We start from the raw sequence: 24,029 nt of genomic DNA on the forward strand, positions 1-24,029 counted from the left end.
CTTATTGGTCCAGTTGTTGAGGATTTTTGTTTTCTTTGTGTTAAGATGCAATCCATACTGAAGGCTGTAGTCTGATCATCAGTTAAATGCTTCAAGGCCTCTTCATTTTCAGCAAACAAGGTTGTGTCATCTACATATTGCAGCTTGTAAATCCAGTGATTATCTGGATATTACACAGCATTTTCTTCACTACCATTGAGACAGGTCCCATGCAGGCGCAACCAATGCAAGCCAAAGGAGGGCATAGTATTCTGAAAATATGCTTTGCTTGCACTTTGGTTATGAACAGTGCTTGTCTCTTTTTGGTGCAGCAAACATTTTCATTACCCTGTTTTAACAGTCTGTGTGACTTGTTGCTCCACCTCACCTAGGGTAAACAATTCCAACGTCTCAGTGCTGTGAGCAGAACCTCACCTAGGGTAAACAATTCCAACGTCTCAGTGCTGTGAGCAGAACCCTTGACGTTAAAGCAAAGGATAAAACTGGGATGGTATTTGCAAATAATCAAACTCTAGGGAGTCAGTTTCCATGAGCCTTGGAATGGCTGTGGGGAGGCAAACTGAAATCGTTATCTAGGACCCAAGTAGAAAACAGTATCCGAAAGCATCTCCCACTTCACTGCTGGCGTGAAAAAGGGTGAAAACCCAGTTCACAGAAATGCTGCTTATGCACAAGAAAATCTCCCACCGGTCTAACCAGAGCTGTCTTCAGAAATGGAGGATAAATTAGTAGGAAAAAAAAAAAAGAACTAGCCATTCAAGTTTTACCCGAAGTCTCACACCAGCGTCTTAAAGATAAATGAAAGCACAAAGGCTTTACTGAATTGCAGGTCATGAATAAAAACCGAATGGTAAGCACTGGGGGCAAAAGGGAATAAGAATGCAATTTATAAAATTTTCAAGGCAAACAACTGACATCTTTGAAGAAATTGTTTTTAGCTTTAAAAAGCTTCCAGATGCACAATTCATCCATAATATTCATAACTGGCGCCCAGTTATAAGGCCTCAGGAACTGTCGAGATCTCATAAATCGTTTGTATCAAATCTCTTTTTCTCATAAATTCCTTAGTGCCTCTGAAGCAGTAACTAGACAAGATTGGGAAGCTTTCAGGATGGTTCAAACCTCCAGCACCTCACAGGAGTCCACATTTCTTAACCCAGAAGGCAATGCTAATCAGAGGGAAATAAATGAAAAAGTTATTAAAAACAAACACTGGTTTCATCAAACTTTCTAAACATGTCTATCTATATAGTATATCCCACTAAAAATGTTTATGTCAGCAGTCCTTTACACTTTACATCTGGAAAGAAACTACAATTGCTGCCCCCTCACTTTTCCCCTTTAACACCGGGTGTTAAGACAGTGCTTTTTAGTAGTCAGAAAAGTGTGAAGGCTGATGCTTGTAATAACAACCCTTTGGTTTATATAAGGATTACAGGAGTTTTAAAAACTTTAAAAAAAAATGTGATTCATGAAAATTTCAATATATAAAAATCAGAGAGAGGTCTTAAAATTCAGAGGTTAAGTTTAGGGACAAAGTGATACATTATAACAAATTTCAACTAAGTGCAAAATAATGAAATTATCTTAAGGAATAGCTCAACTGCGCATAACCCAAACTGAAAGGTGAAGATAAATTTAAACTCAAAGAATATGCCTGATAACCAATAGCCTCATTGTCTTTAAAAGCTCGGGCTAGCTAACGATAAAAGGCAAGTACCAGCTTCTGCGGCTGCTTCTCCTCGCCTTCCCCTCTTCTCCCTTATCTACCCACTCCACCATTCAGGTAATGGCCAGCTTTTTTACTTCAGAATCTTTCTCACTTGAGCTGTATGCATTTTGTTTCTGTAGTATCTTTAACAGGGTCACTATGAATCAGAATCGACTTGACGGAAATGGGTTTAGTTTTGGGGGGCTTTTAGTATCTTTAAGATAAAACAACACTCCTAAATAATTCGGCTAAACTGTGTCCTCAGTGGAGACCTTCCCTGCTATCATCAGGCCACATGACAGCTGATGCAATGAAAAGTATCCAGGCCTCGGAACTAAAGGACTTAAGTTAAAACGTAAAAATAAAGGTGATGTACAAATACCAACAAAAGCTTTCACCAAAATATGCAAATTAGGAGAATACCTGATTTCCACACTATCACCTATTGGTATCGATACGGCTAAAATGTCTCTCAGTAAATTCAGGAGATAACTCAAGCTAATAATAACCCAAGGAGACCTGCTATCTTCATCACCCTGGTTTGCCCATCTTTCAGGCTAGTAGACTATTATAAACTAGGTTAAACTTAGTAAGGCACATACTTAATCAGAAAATATAAAAGGCAAAGGCTGAAAAAAACAAAAACCTGAGATAGAGTAAAACAAACATTATCACTTTATTAACTAAAAACTTCCTTAAATAAATATTTAATTCTGGATATCAAACAAATCAGCAGACCTCATAAACAATTTTTCTGATAAATAATTTTATCAAGTCAATTTATACATTTCTTTAGCTCATTCTCTTTGATGAAAAAAAATTGTTGCTTAAAATGTGAAGTCAAGGCAGCTCACAAGGTGGTCAAGAAAAAGGCTTCTGGGCTATGCCGAGTTTGTGAGCCATGCCAATAATTTCCATAGTAACATCTGGCTTATTTCTTAAATATGTACGTTAAATATCAAGTAGCATATTAGAATTTGTTCTCTAACAGTTATTCCATCCATACGTGTTTTCACAAAATGGCAAGCTAGCTAAAGTCTTCAAGTTTAGAATCTCTGGCAAGGTGAAGACAACACCTCCAAGGAATTACTGACACAAATCTTTGTCCCCACTTGAATGCTGTATCATTTTCTAAATATTTCACTAGATCAGCTATGTCACTGATGAGAATTACTAAAAAGAGTGACTATTAAATATAACTTTTTATTCAATTAAATTTAATAGAGCCATTTATAGAATACGTTGCTCATAAAATACTTCGTGAGACGTTGCTTTCCACTAATTAAGACAACTTAATGAGCTGGGCGAGTAAGAACTAATGGATAAGAACAAATCTTTTGATCGTTAATTTTAACATTTCAATATTTATATCACAGCAAAGTTGGGAATTTTTTTTTATAGTTTACCACTGAATTTTGAGAAGTTAATTGAGAAGCGACCAAGTCCCTATGAACATTCCTAGTTAGTGACTGAAACACTAAAAAATAAATCAACAGCATGTTATAGCTGAAGGAATTGATCAGTTTCAAATTATAAATCAATATTAAAATAAAATTGAGATGTACTCATGAATGATAAAAATATCGGCAAACCATCAATAATACCAGATAATGATGATTTCTAAAGAGCAACCTTGACAACTACATTCTAGTCATTGGGGAGGTCTCTGCAATGAACACATGTCACCACAACAGGGTCCTGCAGTTCACAGGAGCCACGCTCTCTTCTGACCCGCCTGCATTTCTGGAAACCTTGAACACTACTCCACAGGTTATGGCAAACACAACTCACACTTACCATGACATGGGGGAGGGAATAAGAAGAAAACACACGGAAAGAGGAGACTCCACAGGGAAAAGACAAGTAACGTTTCTCCCTACTGCCTGTGTTTTACTCTGTGAAAACTTTATTCAGGAGTATCTAGAGCCAAAACAGGTAACCAAATATTAATGAGAGGCTCGAAATGCAAGCAAAGGTAAAACACACTCAAAATAGGGCAAAAAATATATGATCAACTGTTGAACAGATGGGAGGGCAACTATATATAAAAACAGTAGATCTCATAGATCAGAGCTAGATTTGAAAACCAAATGCAACATCTCCAAACAAAACAAAGACACTAAAAAACCAGGCACCTTCATCAACACCTTAAAACTGGAGGGGAAAAAAGGCATTTACATTTTATCATCAAAATATAACCATTCACGTTTTGTGCTGACACCTCTTTGATCCATCAGCACCTCTAAAAACCAGTAATTTTTTTTTTTAATTACTTTTTAAAGTGCTTTGACCCTGACCAGGTACAGATACATCACTGCCAAAGAAATGTCACACAGTGAGGCAGAATGTGTAAACCCTGTCCTCCAAGTACTGGCAAAGGAAGGTCATGATTCATGGATGTGGATGGACTGCAATAGCTAAATGAAACGTTTCTGATATAGTCACAAAAGCTTTAGAGAAAGTATTGAAACTCAAAAAAGAAATAAGACAGGAGTCAAATACAGAGATGAAATGTACAAAACAAATGAGCAGGCAAACTAAAAGTTCTTGAAAGTATTTTACTTCAGATTGAAAAACGAACAGCTTCCACACTGTTCATCGCAAGATACACAGTATTCACGAATACAATGCTGGTCATTTGAGGAAATGTACACACCTCAATTTCTCCTTCATGCTTTTTCTTTTAGAAAGATACTGTTTACCAAAAAGAAACTTCAGCAGTACAGGAAAAACTATTTTCCCAATAAATTTACGAAAACCTAAGATTCCCAATGGAATCAAGATTATCTTCCCGCTACCACCACCTTAATATAATCACATGCTTATTGGAACACTAATATCTGCCCCCTAAGATTACATTTACTTTCAACAATGAGGGTGATTCTTAAAAAAAACTTCAGTGTGGTCAATGTAACATGGATCTCTGCAAGTATTAAGTGTCTGAAATAGGCAGCTAATACTGGATTTAATATTATTTTATAAATAATTGTTCCCTTAGCAGTAAACATAAGTCTACACATTCACAACAGTCCTAGGAAATAAATACTGTGATTATGCACAATGTTATGACAAACTAGGTTCGAAAAACAAAAGCTCAACATCTTGATAAAAATTCTGATCAGAATAAAATGTGACTCCAAAATTTAAAACATTGTCAAAATAACATCACATTTAAAATCTCCCACAGTTTACATGAGTATTATGAGTTTCCAGTTCTGGGACACATTTTTTGTGAATTAAAATACGAACGTAATGAAAATGTTAATTTCAATGATGACATCAGTTTTGGTCTTACTTTAACATTATTTAATAAAAAGTTCCACTAAGTGTCCATAAATGGTCTGATTGGTCTTATTATTTCATAAATGCATATAAAAGAAATTTCTAAAAGCCAATAGTAAAATAAATATATGTGTATGTGTGTATATATATATTAATTTTATCTCAGAAATGGCTGCATTTAACAGAGCCACACACGCTGATGCTAAACATAAGAGCTTTCACCTTGAAAAGAAAGCATTTTCAGAAATGTCACTTCTATTCTATTCTATCAAATATTCCCAACTGAGTTTCAAACTCAACATATGATGAATAACAGAATTACAGATCTCATTTGCACTCAAAGCTGGTCACGACCAAAATTTACAGTATGATTGAAACAAGTCAATGTTTAAAAAAGTTTTAATTCAAGATAACAATTCCATGAAAGGAGAGGGTCAAGAATGGGATGACAAGAAGTATTCGGTCTTAATAAGGCAATACAAAATAGATCCATTATCAAAGACCATTTAATTTTTAAAGATAAACAATACCAAAAACATAAAGTGGAGTATAAGAAAATAGTTTTTTGTAAGTATGATTTAATTAAAGCTGTTTACAGTTATTCTCTCCCACAGCAGTTACGCGTGACTTTAAAGAGGACTAAGATGAGGCAAACAGCACAGGCAGCAGACAGGCCAGAGCAGCCGGCATGCACATATCTGGGGGGGCGGAGGCCTCACTGCAACAGGGACTGGACGAGACTTGGGTTTTTTTTTTTTCCCCCCTATTAGGAAGGAAAAAAAAAAAAAAGACTGCAAAGGAAAGGAACACAAAGTCATGTGACTGCCCACTGCCCAGGGCGACAGCACTGGAGGAGACAGGGGCAAGTTAATTCCTAGAGATGACAGGGGGTTGTCAGTGTTTGCACAAAGGTACATAGGACACCTTTTTTTACAAAATAAAATAAACGTCATTTGCCACCATAAACCTTTTCTTTAGAGAGGAAAAATTTTTGCAGTACGAGGTTTTCTATTAAGTCATTCCAACGCTGAGGAAACAAACTGAGTCATAGAACTAATCATTTCCTTATATATGGATGTTAAGATGACAATTCAGATTATTTTTCAAACTAATCCTGAGAAAAATCTGTTTACAATTTAAACAGTAATGTTATGTAAAAAGTATTAACAAATCCACTATTACAAATATCAATTTCCTATATGGTCTTCTATATATACACACAATAAAATGGTAAATATATGCAAAATATTTAAAAAACAAAACAAAACAAAAACAAAAACATGCACAGATCACTTTCCCCGTTGGACTCCGGACTCCCTGTGCGGTATCTTCGTCGTCCTTCCCCACCCCACTCTCTGAAACTGTTCTTTGTTTCTGTCACCCACACTGAATACTATTCCCTATAACTCTGCTTAAAGCCAATGAGAAATATATTTATTTTACATTCAAGCTTTAAATCTTAAAATGACCCTGTTGTAGCATATGACTTATCACATGAGCAGCCTTTTTTTTCCCCCCTTTTTTGCTTGCTTTTTGCTTTTGTAGTTGTCAGACTTCATGATCCATTCTGTGGCGAGCTGGGAAAAAACGCAGTTGCTAAATCAACGTCTGAACAGCGTAAGGCTCCCGAAAGTCTCCCAGGAGTCCCTATCCAACTGTCCTGAGCATGAGATCACTGCACACAGACGACAGTCCCTCGTACAATGCCGACTATCTGCAAAGGTCTGAGAGGGGGGCATCCCGCTTGTGTTTCCTCTTTTTGCCATGGTAATACTGATTATTTGATTTGCCTTGATGCTGTTTGTTTGTCATCAAGGAACCATGGCTGGTTTGAGTTGTACCTTGGAAGCCTTTGCTGGAAGAACGAAAGAGCCTTGCTGATCCATGCTGCAGAAAGGAAAGCGGTCAAAAAAACATCAGTATGGCAGACGAAACAAAGTACTCTTCCAAGACCTGAATTCAGGGAGAGCTTTCAAAACTAGGAATATGCTGGCCAGGAAGTTCCTGTACTGACCACTGATCTGTCAACAGGCAGACAAAGATGTTACACACAAATACGACTTGCGGGAAAAATGAGCTTCACTCTCTCAAGCTCTAACACTTTCCATTATTTTTTCATGGACATCTTGAAAAACACAGGTCACCACCTCACCTTCCTAACAGAGTATACAGTATGTGAACCTTTTGGCAAACAATCTATCGGCCGATATGCCACACAATAAATGGCCCTTCTGAAGGTGCTGCTAGGGCGTGCAGGTGTGCTGTCAGCTCCCATTGTTACAGCTGGCTGTTTCTGGAGCTTTCTCCTGACATTAGTCTCTTGTAGGCCCTGTCAGTTCAACTGCTATTGCTAAATGAGCCTGAGTTTGGTGTACATGACTAAGGCTGTATATGTAAAGTGCGCTCTGTAAGTCAAGTCAGACATGAGGAGACTGATTTATTCCACTGCCATGAAAGAGGCCATTGCCTAGGGTCCCCACTGTATTCAGGTGAGATGGCCTTAGACCAGAGCCCTGTATCAAATGGCTTCTTCCCTTCATTCCCATTCATTACTCCTGCTTACATAATAACCTTGGGCAACTGAAAAACTTAAAATACATTATCTCTGTAGCGTTTTTAAATCAAAGCCAATGCACATCAAGTGACCACGACTGACAGATGTCTGATCACGTCAACACAGATGACTACGTACTAAACACTAAAATAGAAAAAAGGACAGGTTGTCCCCAGAGATGCACAAAACTGCCATAGTCATGCAAAAACTTCATGTGAGCCTACAGCAAGCATAACGGACACCTTTCCATAGCTTGATGTGATTTTTGATGCTGCATCTGTACTAAGGTGGGTTGGCTGGGGCATCATGAAGGACCGGCCTCTACAGTCCCACCAAGGTTTATGTTACAATAGTGTCTCTTAAAGACCCTCAGGACATCCTGTTACTGGAAGCATTGTCATGCTTTGGAACCTCTCAGAGCAAAACAGGCTTGCTCTTAAACCTCTCATGTATGTTATTCACATATAAGAAATTCTAGATGTTTCATATTAAATGCTAAATGCTAACAATTAAAAACACAAATTCTGCACACCTGAGATTTGTTGGTGCTGTTGGAAGTGTTAGTGGCTTGGGTGCTCTGCATCTTCCCGACAGCCTGAGAGGACTCCAAGGCCACATCCTGTGACCCCACCCGGTTCCCAGTGGACGGACGGCAGAGCAGCTGTTTCGGGGTTTTGCATGGTGTCGCGTCGGAATCCTAACACAAGTTACATGAGTTATAAAATGATATATTAATACTCTAGATTCTCAATATTAAGAAAGGAAAACAATTTCCGCTAAGTACTCTCTGGACTAAATTTAAACATCTGGAAGTTAAAGGAAGCACATGGAGATATTCACAAAATTAATTGCTTAAGAAAAATTTTCCTCCAAACATTTAAAGTGACTTATTTTGTCAGAGGCATCTGTTCATTGTCAAGTCTGCTGCCCACGTCTGAGCTTGTTAATCAATCCTGAAGGAGCTCATAGAGGTGCAAGTTTATTTGCATTTTTGGTTCCAGAAAATGAACCACGATATAACAGAAAGAGCGTGGTAAAGAGTGGGGAACCGAGGTCTCAGTCCCTGGCTCAATGTCTTCAGTTGAACACAAAACGATTGGTTTAAGGGGCCCAATCTCTGAGAGTCTGTGATTACCTGTCAGTGGTCCCTCCAGTCAAACAGCATGTGGACATGGGCGTCCCAGAGACAACGGGCTGAGCTCCACCTGCTCTGGGCTGCTCCAGGCCGTGGCCGGGATCGTGCTACTTCTCAGGTCCCCACCCTTCGCCCTCGCACTCTCCTGGCATCTGAGTCACATACTCTCAGTCCCTATTCCTCCCTCCCTCGAGGCTGGCTCTGTTCTGCCCCCTGTGTCTGTGACATCGAGCTCAGCTTTCTGTCCTCCACAACACTGCTCTGGGAACCAAAATGGAATACAGGGAGACCCCACATCTGAGGGTTTATCACTCCATGATGGTAGATGGTCATCGCTAACAAAATTATGTCCCTTACCTATTTGGATTACTTTTTGTCATACGCTTAAGTCAAAATTCAAATAATGGGTAAGCCCATTTTAGATTTCAATTAACCAAAAACCCACTGCCATTGAGTTGATTCCAACTCATAGGACAGAGTAGAACTGCCCCATAGACTTTCCAAGGAGCGCCTGGCAGATTCGAACTGCCAACCTCTTGGTTAATAGTCATAGCACTTAACCACTACACCACCAGGGTTTCCGATTTCAAATAAGTAAACTCAAAATTAGCCTTGATGAAGAAAAGTAACTGTAGATGCAACTGACACTTCAAATTCAATCACGAGAGAGACAGAAAGTAGATCAGTGGTTGCCAGGGGATGGGGCGGGGCGGGAGGTGGTGGTAAGTTGAGAGGGACTGCGAACAGGTTCAGGGTTTTATGAGGGTGACGGAAATGTCTGGGAATTTGATAGCGATGGTGGTTGCACAATGCTGTGAACAAACGAAAAGCCACTAAACTGTATACTTTAAAATAGTGAATTTTATGTTATGTGAATTATATCTTCATTTCAAAATCCAATCAGGAAGCTCATTATTCTGAGTGGAAGAAGCCTTCCACACAAGGATATGTACTATATGACCGTTTCTACAAAATTCTGCAACAGGCGAACTCATCTACAGCCTTAGAAAACAGTAACAGTGTGCGTCCCTGAGGGTAGGACTGCGGCTTGACTAGGAAGGATCACCAGCGAGTTCCATGGGTGACAGTAATATTCTGCACCTTGTTACAGCTTTGGGTGACACATGCACATACATCTGATAAAACTCAGTGAATGTAAAGATTTGTCTATTTCCTTACATGGCAATTTAAAAATTTTCAAAAGAAAACTATAAACAATTATTGAGCTCTAGCTAATGGTATGAAAGCTGCAGAATTTTGGAGGACGTGCACTAATGTGCACAATTTACTTTAAAATGTATCGGAGGATAAAATGAATTAATGGATAGGAGGATGGACAGACGGTTAGGTAAGCAAGTGAAACGTTAATGGAATCAAGTGCTGGGTATATGGATCTTCACTAAAATTCTTTTGCATTTGCTGTATGTTTGAAAACTTTCATAATAAAATGCTGGGAAAAAGTACAAACATGAATGTTATTAAAACTGCCCAGTAACAAAAAAGAAAATGAGTTAGCCTCATACCTCTAGACAGAGTTAAGCCAGCAACAGAACACCTGAACTTACAGGCTTAGAAAAGCCATGTTTTTAATACTTACTACATCACTCGAGCTGGACTGCGTGGCAGAAGAGGAAGACACTGGACCTGATGAAGAGTTTGAAGAGTGTTTACTAAGAGATTCCGAAGTTTTACTTCTACATTTTCCAAGGGCTTCATTTTCTTCAGATAGATTATTATTACATTTATCTAACTGCTGAGTATCTACTATCAAGGTAACACCATTTCCTGAAAAAGTGGCAAAAGATTGGAAAACGTTTCTTCCCATTAAACACACACAACATAGAAAGGCTCTAATACTCGGTCAATCGACGAATTAAAAAAATCTTACCATTGCACGAAGGCTCAGGCCTATTCTGCAAGCCCCACTGCTTTGATATCCAATCTCTGTACGTGGCAACTTCATCCGTTACTCTAATTATTCGACCTAATATGCTGCATGGGTTTAAAAAAAGGTGGGGGAGAGTGTCACATTAATCTGAGGCTCAGAAGCCGTAACGAGTCTTGACACAACAGGCTGATTTCAAGGTTTACCTCTCGGTTTCGTTGTTGGGATAGTACTTCGCTATTGGCGATACAGCGTGACTCAAAACAACGTAGGCATAATCAAAGGCCTGCTTCACTTGCATGGCTCCATAGGAACTCCTTCCAACATCATTACCTTAAAAGAAACGTACACATAAAATAGTCAGCCTTCTAAAAAATGAAAGCTATTAATAAAAAAAAAAAAAAAAAGGAAGTTTGACCACTACTTAATTGGAACTAAAGGCACAGGAACCTCTTCATTTATAAAATGGAAGTGCAGCCTCCAGCAGGGGTGCTGACAGCTATCCCTGAGAGCTGCATCCAGAAGCTGGGCTGTCAGTTCTCCCAGCGCTCCCCGGTCTCTGAACATGTCTAGCATGCAGTCAGTACTTTACTATGGCATATGAATTGCCTAAAATGTATTTTAGCCTAACAAGGACTGTCCTGTACATAAATAGTCATGCAAACAAAAAAATAGCTGCCTGTTCTCTCCTAAGAGTGAAACCAACATAAATTAGATACCTCTGTTGTGCTTCTATTAGCTATATAGCTGTTTCTCCCACTAAATTATGAGCTCCTAAATAAAAAGCAAGGCCGTGTCCCATCTGAAAAATCATAGTGTCCTTTGCATGATACTACTGCCCAGAGCAGGCTCCCAGTGAGCATTTCCTGAGTGAATAAACACACCGAACTGTTCACGTGCTCAGACAGCCCAAAATGCCAGAGCAGGGCTCCCAGACAACGAGCATCCCTCTTAACTCCCTTTCCTGACTCACTTTCGGAGCTTATATATTAAAGGAGATGACTAAAAGCATTTCCACCGAAGTCTGACAATGCAGAGTCTAAGTATTTTACAACTATATCAGAATAAAAAATGTCCAGAAAAACTAAGATGCAAGCCAGCAAACACAACTTCATGAGAATACAGAAGGCATTTCTTTTCCTCTCCTATTAACTTTCAAGCCAACATTAAATTGGAAAAGGATGGGAGACTATATAAAAATAAAGAGAAAAGAAGTGGTTCAAAAGGAAAATAGTCTCCTTGAACCCTTTTGCTCATGAATCCAGAGATATGTCACTGTGCTCACTGAAGCTAAGGACTTCAAAATCACATTAAGGTCCTAGCTGACAACTGGTGGGATCATGGGCAATGAGGACACAGAAAGAAGAAAAGAAGCCATCACAAACCCACCCAGGACCTAGTCTCTTTTGCTTTTGAGACTCAAATGGATTCTACTCCCACTGGGAAACGTATAAGGTGTTTTTCTGGTGTGTGTGTGTGCATTTGTCTGTTGATGGAAAAGAACAACTACAATTTGAAGTTACTCCTTCATTACCCATCTAGAGAGAGTTCAAAGTACAGTGAGATGTTGGAAATGCCCTCTCTGCACGCCCACCGATTTACCTAATTTCAATACCTGGCTGTAAAGGGTCTTCGATATAAAGCATTGACGGCCTGTAGCCATCCAGCATGTTTTTCTGCACCTCATCTTTGGCCACGTATGAACCACCATCCTTTATCCGGATGCCAGTCTTTAAATAATTGAAGTGTCGTCCATATAATTCAAAAAATTCTATTAAGAGAACACCATAGTTTGTGTTGGGGATGCAAGCATCTTCCCTGGGATGTAACTAAAAACAGAAAAAAGGAAGAAATCATATTGGATTTTCTGTATATTACCAAAATGGAAGGGGATACAAATGACATCCTAACTCATAAGTAATATTATCATCATTTTAGCTTAGCTGAGCAGAGCAGCCAAAAGGTATTGGGGTAATAGCTGTTTCCAAGCAGCCAGGAGGAACAGGGTAACAGTGGGCTGTAGTGCTGTTGAAAAAAACACTAAAGCCCCATGGGTGTGAAACTGGTGGGGATGGTTTCTCAGGATGGATTTTACAGCTGCCCCAGGATGCTGATGTAGCTCTTGGCCCAACACATCAGGGAAGGGGTTCTGATTCCTGAACAGAGTCAGGCGGTTGGCCACACTGTGCCCCATAAATACACTCGCTTACCATACTAAAATGTCTAGCTCAGACAGCAAGTCTCAATTCCAGTTAAACTTACAAGGTTAGTTGCTTAGGAGACACTCTTATTTTTTGGCATTTATACCACTATTAACATTTACAGAAAGTAAACCATATCTTTGCATGCATGTTAAAATTTGCAGTGAAAAGTCTCAAAAGTATTAGAATATATAGGATTAAAAACGAAACCATTTTTCTCAAGAATTTTAAAACACTTATTTACAAATTATTTTTTTAAAGTTAGTAACTTTTTTAAAAGGGAAAAGCCATAAGTAATCAAGAAAAGCATTCCAGTTAGAGCTTGATTTAAACTTTTGCCAAAATGTTTTCCCAATTTATTTGTCTTCTAGTGTACCTAGCATGGTATACTAATACAACTTACCTGAAGGAAACTGACTGCCATTAAAAATAGACTATAAGAACCAATTCCACCTGTAAATACTTCATTAAGGTCCCTCTGTAATAAGAATTGTTTCAACACTAAAACCAAGTATGGTAATACAGGATATTTCTGAAAAAGAAATAAAATTGTATTTTTGATGAATTTCCATATTAGTAATAGCTTTAGGCATTAATAGGACCATAAACTGATCCTTGCATTCTAAAATAAATATTCTAAATCCTTGCATTCTAAAATAACTTGGTAGAGATATGCAGTATATGTAATTTTCTATTTTAAGAGTAAGCTATAAAAAAGCAAACTTAAACTAAGTGAGGGTTTTCTACCTCACATCAAAAATCTAGAACACACATACATAAATAAAACCACCCAAGCACTCACTACAGGATGGAAAACACTCATTAACACTCATTTATGAACATTACCATGTGATACTCACTCATAAACAGGCAACAGAACCAGCGTAAGGACAAAGTCTCCTAACACTCTGAAGCACTACCTCAGTGGGATTTTAAAGAATCACTTTTGTTTTAGGTGGCAGAGACCAGGGTCCTTTATTCTGTTTTGCCCCAGACCAGGAGCAGTTCTGCCTGCTGTCCTCCATGTGGGCAGACGACCACATACAGACCGACCTTCCACGTTTTACAGAGAAGGAGGCAATGATATTGAGGAGAATGGCAGAGTGGGCAGGTGTGAGTCTGCCTTGCTTATGCAGGTGTTCTTTAACTTCTCACTACAAGCCAGGCTCTAAGCTAGAACACTGAGGTAAACAAAGCAGATGCAAGCACCTAGAAAAAAGTCTTACCAGCCATTACCCAGGGTGGTGAAATTACTAGTGATTTCTATTTTCTTCTTTACACTTATTTCCTATAGTGAACACACACTGCTTCCATAAGAAAGAAAAAAGTTTCTATTTCCACAAGTCACATCAAAGTAAGGAAGCATGGGAAAGAGAAGCAAAAGTATGGAGAAATAAGCATTTTTAAACACGGCTGAAGGTGGAATAGAAAGAGCCTCTTTAAAGGACAGCTAGGCAAATGCTCAACAGAGTTTTATCTGCATATTCCCTTTAGTCCCGAAACTCCACTCCCAGGAATCTTCCTACGTTTTTGCAAGCATAAAGAAAATCGCAGTATGAAAGATGTTCACTAAAGCAGTGTTTTGTAACAGCAAAAACACTGGACCGGCCTAAGTATATATCAGTGGGGAACTGCTAAATAAATTACCATACATCCTTAGAAAGGACCACTGTGTAGCCAGCAAAAAGAATGAAGTAAATCTGTACGTGCTGATATGAAAAAGCCTCCAAAATATTAAGTTAAAAAAACAAGGTATAAGATCATGTGCAGGAGTCCTTGGTGGCACAAACATTAAGTCCTTGACTGTAGCCAAAAGGCTGGTAGTTCAAACCCACCCAGAGGCACCTAGAAGACAAGCCTGGTGATCTGTTTCCAAAAGGTCACAGCCTGAAAACCCCAGGAAGCACGGTTCTACTCTACACACACGGGGTCACCGCGAGTCGGAACTAACAAGAAGACAACGTGTGTACAATGTGCTATACTTTCTGTGATTAAACATTTCAAAACAAGGATAAGTAGATAAGTAGACAAGCCAAAAATTAAAAAAAAAAAAAAATACCGATGGTGGTAAATTCTAGAAAGGCAATCTAAGCATCTAAGTCGTGAGGGTGACTAGTTTTTCTCTATCCCTTTATATTATTAAATTTTTATCAAGCATATTATTTTCAATAAAAAAAGTTTCTTTTCTGGGAAAAAGAATATTTATACATACACATAAGGCCACCAAAAGAGTGGGATTATGGATAATATTTCTTTTCCTGTTTTTCTGTACTCTGCACATTCATACAATGACTATAATGTTTACTACATGAGAAAGTAGTAAAAATTTTTTCTTACAAAAAAAGAAAGAGAAAGAGAGAAACTGTAGCACACTGCCAAAAAAAGACTGTGAATGGTTAGAAAAGATACTCTACATTAAGACAGAGCACTTAACATTCTTAGTTTGGGGGAAAAAGGCTGACAACTGTGTTTATATGAAACGTTCTGAAGACAGTATTGGTAAATCCTTCCCTATCTTGGAAAAAAACATAACAAGTGAAATAGGCTTAAATCTTGTCAAGAGAAAAGTAAGGAAGCCTGCAGGAGCCATCTTACAGACAGGTGATTTAGGACTAAAATCTAGAAAAGGCTCCCGAGGGAAGTTCTCAAAGCTGACAGACAGGAGCCAACTGTGTGGCACTGAGTTCGGGCCTCATCTCCTTAAGAGGAAGGGTCTAAAGCAGAGGACTTCTCAAAAAGCTTTCTCGACCCTTAATTCTCACTCAAGGTCACACTATAAATTAATTACCGATTATGACAAGCAGATTCAAGGAAAGTAATCTATTGCATGGAAAGTAAGACACATTTGTCAGCGATACGCAAATAAAAATCATTTAGCAAACTATACCAGAATAGCATCATGACAGAATCTCAGAACAGAGCCACAGTTCTCATCATTCCACCATACAAACACTCCAAGTCCTCTGACCTTGGTAAAGTCTTTGATGAGGTCAGCAGCTCTCACACCGTTCTGTACATTAAAGCTGATATCAACTTTCACTTCAGTGAAAGAATCTGTTAATTTAATAATAGGTACCTAGAAAGAGAAGAACGGTAAATTTAAAACACTTCAAATTAAATGACAAAAACAGGATAAAAAGCTACTAGGCTTGAGGTCTAGACTGAGCACTCTGAATGCTACACACCCCAGTTAACCTGGTGCTACAGATATTTTACATTACCTTAGCATTTAACCTCAAAAACAATATACTTAAATTTCTATTAATTGAAGATTTTGAAATCAGGTAACAAAAACCTTTCTCAACATTTTATACTTTAGAAAACAGTGTTTCCAACTCAGTCTAAGATCAAGAATTAAGAACACCAGGCACTAAATATTTCGTATCACAAACCAATGGAATCTAAGTCACACTTCATAACTCATTTGATTTACTAGTCAGTTGTGCAAATAGCCGAAAGAGCAAACTAATGAGAGAAGATGAAGTGTAAGAATTATCCTCAAATAAAAAAATGATAGGATAATTTTTATACTAGGAATTCTTTAAAAAAAAAAAAAAAAAATGCTGTACTTGCAACATGCATTAGAAAATGCAGGCCAGCAAAATCTGTGTTAGGGACTGGGTCTCCAAATTAACAGCTTTTTTATAAAAAATAATACTGGTGTTTTGCTATAAGAAAACCTAATACGCAAAAACCCAAACTTCTAAAACAAATGTATTTACTTCTGTAATGAGTTTCCACAAAGGTTCTTTAATGGTCATTCCAGATATGGTTAAAAACTGACTTTATTTTCAAAATCCCAATTACACACAATTTTTCACAAGCACAAAATAAAATAGAATAACAACATCTTCTGTGTCACTATAAACTAACAGAAATACATTATTTTTATTTACACTCTGAATTTTTAAAAATCTCTGCAATAAGTATTATGTATAATAAAATCAAGTATTATTTTTTGAAGAAATGTCCAACAAGAACAAGTCAATTTGTTTCACAAACAGAACTTTTTATGTACAAGCACTGTGACATCAACAAAAATGGAAGAATCATTCATTCAAAATCCAACTGTGTTTACAAAATCAAAGTTTAATTTTAATTTTTTAAGTTTCCTGGGTGAAGAACTACAGATTTGAAGATGAAACGCTGAAGCACTCACAGTTGCTTTGTCTAGAACTTTCACAGAATCCTCATCTGCCACTTTATGTTTCCGAAGAGCCTCTTCCAGGGTCCAGAGGGGCAGGTTCTCCCACTTCCCAAACACCACAAGATCAATGTCGCTGAACGCAGAAGACACAAAAGTTGTTTGAAGAAGCAAGACAGTGTACTTGTTTTAGCTTACATTCAAGCTAAGAGCAATGAAAACCGACATTCCCCCCTGCCCAGCGAAGACCAAGTGCATCGGTGATAACTCTACTCAGAGGGGAGGCGAGAGGCATTGATTTTAGCTGCCTCCTCCTCCCAGCCAGTTCTCAGAATTCAGGTATCAGAGAACAAATAAAGTGACTTTGAAAGAAAGAAAGCTTCAGGAAGTACTAGTTAATGTTTCCTTTTCATCAAGGTTTCTGAAACTAAACTTAAGGTTTTCCTACCTGAGATTGTGACTTGAAAATATTGTTAAGTCTGAAAAGCAAGATGCAATGTTTCTACCACGCTATCATTTGTGTAAAAAAGGAAGAACACACAGACACATTTCCTTTTACAGGCACAGAATCTCTCCGGAAAGAAATTCAAAAAACTGGTAACAGTGGCTTCTTCTAAAGAGGTGAATTGGGGGGCACAGGTGGAATGGAAACTTTTCATTACATTTATTTTTATGATTTTTCATATCTGAACTACTGAATTTTTTTAGAGTGACTCAGGGTTTTGCTGAAGCTCAGAACCTACACAAAGAAATATACTAATGGGATCCAAGTTGAACGTTATATGGCTTTAGGGCCACGGACAGCAGTGGGAAACTGCTAGGACCCACCTGCTTCAACACATTTATTAAAAAAACAAAAAAGTTAAAGTGGAGGAAAGCAAACCAAGTCACATTCAGAATGTTTTTCCCTCTTAAAGCAGAGCTGCCCCTCAGGGTCTCCAAGGCTATAAATCTTCATGGAAGCAGATGGCCACATCCTTCTCCCACTGAGCAGCTGGTGGGCTCGAACTACCAACCCTTCCGTTAGCAGCCGAGTGCTTAACCACTGTGCCACCAGGGCTCCCATCTTTAAAAGACCAAGACCTTCCTAGAAGAAAGTTTTGTACCCTGAATTTCTGGGTCAGGATGATGAACAGTATTTAGTAGTATGCGTTCTTAATAAAAAATGAGACCTCTACCCAGCTCTGCAGCAGACAGGTCTCTTACCAAGGTGCTACATTGACACCTGTGCTAAAGGGCTTAGGTATGAAGTGAAGCAGTTCTCTGCAAGGTAACCAGTTGCTAAAATTAGAGGCTAATAATAGGTTCCACTGCTACACGCTACCGTTCACGCTCATCTGTATCATCCAAGTCTTGGTAAGATGATCTAATGCTATAGGCTGGCTCAAGATAATGCATATAAAATACAGGTAAATGAATTTTTGTTTCATGAAGTGTGGTTGTTCTGTTTCTACTTTTACACATTCAACAATCAAAATGAATACGCCCTAGAAAAATGTACAATCCCTTGAAAGTATCACAAATGTACTAACCTAGTAGGTAAATAGAGGCCAGTTTTAAAACTTCCAAATATCTGGACCTGAAAAAGAAAAAGAAGTTATTTTATTAAGGTATCAGATGAAAGCCAACAAATGAGGGCGAACTATGGGGTTTTGCTACCCTCTAGTGGTAATTTTCAGTACTACAAAAGCATTTTTTATGACCATGCTTTCAAAGTGGGATTCTGTGTCTCACAGGCACACACAACATGGTTGAAACTTTCAGGTTCAAATATGAGACATATAGACTGAAATAGAAAGATTTCAAAAGTAATATTCAACTCACCAATGTTCCCTTATAATCCAGAGACATTCTTTTTGAGCTGATCACATCTGCCTCTAAAGCCCTCATTCACAAAGTAAGATAAAACCGTGCCTTGCCACATTACAATCACAAATCCTTAATCTTTCCTCTCTAAGCAGGAGCCTTCTTACAGATGACTAAGTTCGGGTTAGATGACCCCAACTACGGGACAAGCACCGGCCTGTAGGCTGAGTCCACACGAGACACTGGGTGCTGACATTCCACCACCATGCTGTGGCACAAAACCTGGACACAGCCCGTCTCATCCATGGAGGACAGTGAAGGTTGGGGCAGGCGTGTGTGCAGATGGACACAAAGACCAGGACTGGGAATTCTGCAATAATGGACGAGCAATGTAAAAAGCTCAGCCTCTGAGGAGAGACGGACCAGGGACCGAGTTATAGCCTCGTGTTCCTCATCTGTAAAAACACAAGGATAAAGTGCTCCATACTAGAACAATGCAGATTATTTAGGTCTGGGTTTCTCAACTTCAGCACTACTGACATCTGAGCCAGATAATTCTTTGTTATGCAAGTTTCCCTGTGCGTGGTTCAGCAGGATCCCTGGCCTCTACACACCTGATGCCAGGAGCACCTCCCCAGTCATGACAACCAAAAATGTCTCCGAAAAACCAAGCCCGTTGCCGTCAAGTTAATTCTGACTCATAGCAACCCTAAATGACAGAGTAGAACGGTCCCACAGAATTTCCATGGCTGTAATCTTTACAACAGCAGATCGACGGGTCTTTTCTCCTGCAGAGTGGCTGGTAGGTACAAAGCACTGACCTTAAAGGTTAGCGGCCAAGAGTTTAACCACTGTGCCACCAAGGCCAAACATCCCCTGGGGGGCAAAATCACTACCAGTTGAGAGGCATTGACTTAGATCACATAGGAAAAGTAAGGTGACATAAAGTCATCGCTCAATACAACACTAGTGTCTTCCCTTTGTTTCTTTACTTGAAACTTCCTTGTTCGATCAATTGGGCAAAAACACTTCCTGGCTTCCGCTTCCCTACCCCATGACCCCATGACAGAGTCTAAGGAAACACTAAATAATACAAAGTAAAAGATCCTAATAAGTACTTCTCTGAATGCACTGAACTTTAGAATACACCCTCCAAGGAGCTCTGAAAAGTGAAACATTAACTTACTGCCAACAACAAAGACCACAAAGCAGAGTTACTAAGCCTGGGCAAACTGTTTTTTTTTTTTTGCTTTTGATGAAGGTTTACAGAACAAACTAGCTTGTCATTAAACAGTTAGTACACATATTGTTTTGTGACATTGGTTACCAACTCCACGACATATCAACTCTCCCCTTCTCAACCTTGGGCTCCCTATTACGAGCTTTCCTGTCCCCTCCTGCCTTCCTGTCTCTGCCCCTGGGCTGCCGTGTCTTGGGCAAACATTTTGTTCACTGGGTAGGAGCTACAATGGGAGATAAGGAATGGTCAGAGAGAGAGAAAAATAGCAGCTTCATGATAGGGGTAGAAGAGACTTACGCCTGCACTCGCCTAAGAAAATGAATGTTGCTTGACAAAAGAAATTCCCACTTGGCATTTTCATTCGGCTATAAGCAATTAATATTTGTTTAGACTGACGGGCTGGAACAAAACTGTAATGAGTTTTGATCTATTACATCCCATAACAGACTACTACAATGAGGTCTGGTTTGCCTTGCTTCTTATTATACTAACAATTCCTAAGAACAGTTGATTTTAATAGCTGCTGCTTAGCACTGCAAAAAAAGTTTGTCCACAGCTTGACCAAGACAAAGGTACAGAAGCTTCCTAGACACATCCAAACACCTTGAGGGATCGAGTTACTGAGGCTGAGGGGTGGGGACTGTCACTGGCCTAACAGAGTTCCTAAAGAGAATGTTCTACATCCTCTTCAGTGAGCAGCGTCTGCGGTCTTAACAGCTTGGGAGTGGTCATCTAAAATACATCACTGGTCCCATCACGTTCGGAGCAAAGGAGAATGAAGAAAACCAAAGACACAAGGAAAATATTCGTCAAAAAGACTAACGGACCGCATGAACCACAGCCTTCACCAGCCTAAGCCCCGAAGAGCTAGATAACACCCAGCTACCGCCACCAACTGCTCTGACAGGATCACAATACAGGGTTCCAGACAGAGCGGGAGAAAAATGTGGAACAAAATTCAAATTCACAATAAAAAGACCAGACTACTGGTCTGACAGAGACTGGAGGAACCCCTGAGACGATGGCCCCCAGATGCCCTGTTAACTCAGAATGGAAGCCACTCCCAAAGGCCACCTTTCAGCCAGATTAGACAGACCTATTTTTTTTTTATAAAACAAACAATAACACATGTGAGGAACATGCTTCTCACGTTCAATCAAGTATACGAAACCAAATAGGCAGCACGTGCCCAAATGCACAGATGAGAAGGCAGGAAGTGACAGGAACTAGAAAAACGGACACAGGGAACCAGGGGTGGAAAGTGAAAAAGGTAGCATGCTGACACATTGAGGGGATTACAAACAATGCTACAAAACAATTTGTAGATAAATTTTTGAATGAGAAACTAATTTGTGCTATAAACTTTCACCTAAAACACAATTTAAAAAAAGAAAGCCAGAGGTCCAAGTGGTAAAGGGACTTCTCCAAGGTCACAAAGTCTAATGGTAAGGAAGCTGGGATCAAAATCCAGGTCTCCTAGTATCTTGCTGGCAGGATTTTATTAAGTTAGGTCTTTTGGAACTACATCTAGTGATGGCCCAGCAGACAGAAAGGCCTCAATAATATTACTGTTGTTGGAAAAAAAAGTTTATCATTTGATTCAACGAAATAATCAGGGAACTCAAGTTCTAAAGGCTGCAGAAACTTGTTCACCTTTAAAATGTAATTGAACTTCAGTCTCCAGATACACATCCCCTTGCACGCGAGGACCCTGGACAAGATGCCAGCAGTCCTCTCCCACCCCGGGGACAAGGGGCTGACTGAGCGCCCAGCTCCCAGGCAGGTACTCACATCGGCGCTGGGCCAGAGCTCCTTGATCACACTCTCGATCCTGTTCACCACCTCCATCCGCATCTTCTCCTCCTCCGGTCTCGGAGACATGTACTCATAAAAATCACTAATTTCTTCATGCAGGCTGAAGAAAAAGGAGTAAAAGTTATTAAAATGGGGAGGACCAATGTAAGGAGACATCACCATCTTAAATAACCTTATCTAATTAAGTCATATAATTCAGCCGATGACTTTATATTCATAGATTGTTACCTTAATTTTAATATCACAACTCATGCTTAACTAAAACGAGAATGTTCAGAATTTGATTAAATAATAATAATAATAAAATAATAAAGAATTCCAAGAAGTCATACTGGGAGTATGTTAGGAGCCGTGACAGCATTTATCAATCTGCCCCTGAAGAACACTTGCTGGGAGCTGATGAAAAAAAGACCTGGCCCTGCCTACACGTTTGATCCAATGGACGCAAACACAGGAAAGATACTGAATCCAGGTGACACAAGCAAGCTCCCTGCAGAAGGGACTGGCCACCTTCCTGCTCTGTGAATCCACTCCTTCTTAGAGTGAGCAAAACAGTGCATCTTTTGTTCTGTAAATCAAGTGTCTAGTGAACAAGTCAGCCTGTGAATATCAGCAGAGTCTTGAAAAGAATTGGCAGCAGACAAAGGCTCCAAGAAGGCACTAGAGCCTTCCAAGAGGCTTCGAGGTACTAGGCACACAGGCAGCAGCGAGCGACCTGCACGTCTGTGGCTAAGGAGGAGTGGAAGAAGCGTCCCATAAGAAGGCAAGCATCAAGTGACTAGGCTCTGAAGGACAGGCTGAGATCAGAGTTTAACCTGTGGCAACAGGGAACTGTTTCAGTGTTTCTGAGAGGGGCTAGGGAAAGACTGACTTAAAAAAATGCAGCATTTTGCTGAGTCAAATTAGTCAGTTGCAAAAGGACAAACATTGTATAAGACCACTATTATAAGAACTTGAGAAATAGTTTAAACTGAGAGGAAAACATTCTTTTGTGGTTACCAGAGAGGGGAGGGAGGGAGGGACGGTGGGAGGGAATATTCACTAGATAGTAGATAAGAACTACTTTAGGTGAAGGGAAAGGCAACACACAATACAGGGGAGGTCAGCACAACTGGACTAAACCAAAAGCAAAGACGTTTCCTGAATAAACTGAATGCTTCGAAGGCCAGTGTAGCAGGGACGGGGGTTTGGGGACCCTGGTTTCAGGGGACATCTAAGTCAACTGGCATAATAAAATCTATTAAGAAAACATTCTGCATCCCACTTTGAAGAGTGGCATCTGGGGTCTTAAACGCTAGCAAGCAGCCATCGAAGATGCATCAATTGGTCTCAACCCACCTGGATCAAAGGAGAATGAAGAACACCAAGGACACAAGGTGATTACGAGCCCAAGAGACAGAAAGGGCCACAGGAACCAGAGACTACATCATCCTGAGACCAGAAGAACTAGATGGTGCCCGGCTACAACCAATGACTGCCCTGACAGGGAACACAACACAGAACCCCTGAGGGAGCACGAGAGCAGTGGATGCAGACCCCAAATTCTCGTAAAAAGACTAGACTTTATGGTCTGACTTGAGACTAGAAGGACCCTAATGGTCATTGGTTCCCAGACCCTCTGTTGGCCCAGGACAGGAACCATTCCTGAAGCCAACTCTTCAGACGTGTATTGGACTGGACAATGGGTTGGAGAGGGATGCTGGTGAGGAGTGAGCTTCTTGGATCAGGTGGACACTTGAGACTATGTTGGCATCTCCTGCCTGGAGGGGAGATGAGAGGGTGGAGGGGGTTAGAAGCTGGCGAAAAAGACATGAAAAGAGAGAGTAGAGGGAGAGAGCGGGCTGTCTCATTAGGGGGAGAGTAATTGGGAATCTGTAGGAAGGTGTATATGGGTTTTTGTGTGAGAGACTGACTTGATTTGTAAATTTTCACTTAAAGCACAATACAATTTAAAAAAAAAAAAAAGAACTACCTTTGGGAGTGGACAGTCAATGTGCAGGAATGCTTACGCTGCATAGTCTTACAGTATCTCACAGTCCGTCACAGCTGTGACAGACCAGGAGACAGGTGCTAAGAGAAATGGGTGCCAAGCTCCAAGGGCTCAGCCCAGGCAAGAAGGTGCCCACACCCATTCAGGGAACAGAGCAGGTAAGGGGAGTCACAGGAAGCTGAAAACTGGGAGACCAGACATGGTTTTGAAGAAGGGGAAAAAATGGCTAAACCTCATTTTCTATTTGCTTTGTAGTACTTTAAAGT

The 24,029-nt window shown here is 39.7% G+C and overlaps 1 protein-coding gene across 2 annotated transcripts in view; it reads right to left on the minus strand.

Moving 5' to 3' along the window:
• Window positions 1–3,835: 3,835 nt before the first annotated feature.
• The window catches only part of TENT4B (terminal nucleotidyltransferase 4B), a 58,531-nt gene continuing 38,337 nt past the window's right edge, over window positions 3,836–24,029 (minus strand). Inside the window, exons 2-12 of one of the 2 annotated variants that reach the window (XM_049864049.1) lie at window positions 21,750–21,873; window positions 18,445–18,491; window positions 16,928–17,048; window positions 15,737–15,844; window positions 13,172–13,300; window positions 12,183–12,396; window positions 10,774–10,900; window positions 10,571–10,674; window positions 10,280–10,326; window positions 8,080–8,244; window positions 3,836–6,880 (exon numbers count right to left, since the gene is read on the minus strand). In XM_049864049.1, the coding sequence (XP_049720006.1) occupies window positions 6,704–6,880; window positions 8,080–8,244; window positions 10,280–10,326; window positions 10,571–10,674; window positions 10,774–10,900; window positions 12,183–12,396; window positions 13,172–13,300; window positions 15,737–15,844; window positions 16,928–17,048; window positions 18,445–18,491; window positions 21,750–21,873 (1,363 nt within the window). In that variant the 3' untranslated portion in view covers window positions 3,836–6,703. Of the gene's footprint in view, window positions 6,881–8,079; window positions 8,245–10,279; window positions 10,468–10,570; window positions 10,675–10,773; window positions 10,901–12,182; window positions 12,397–13,171; window positions 13,301–15,736; window positions 15,845–16,927; window positions 17,049–18,444; window positions 18,492–21,749; window positions 21,874–24,029 lie in introns of both variants that reach the window. The other variant, XM_049864047.1, reaches the window with a different exon arrangement.

This window comes from Elephas maximus, chromosome 21 (assembly GCF_024166365.1).
Source record: "Elephas maximus indicus isolate mEleMax1 chromosome 21, mEleMax1 primary haplotype, whole genome shotgun sequence".
Lineage (NCBI taxonomy): Eukaryota > Metazoa > Chordata > Mammalia > Proboscidea > Elephantidae > Elephas > Elephas maximus.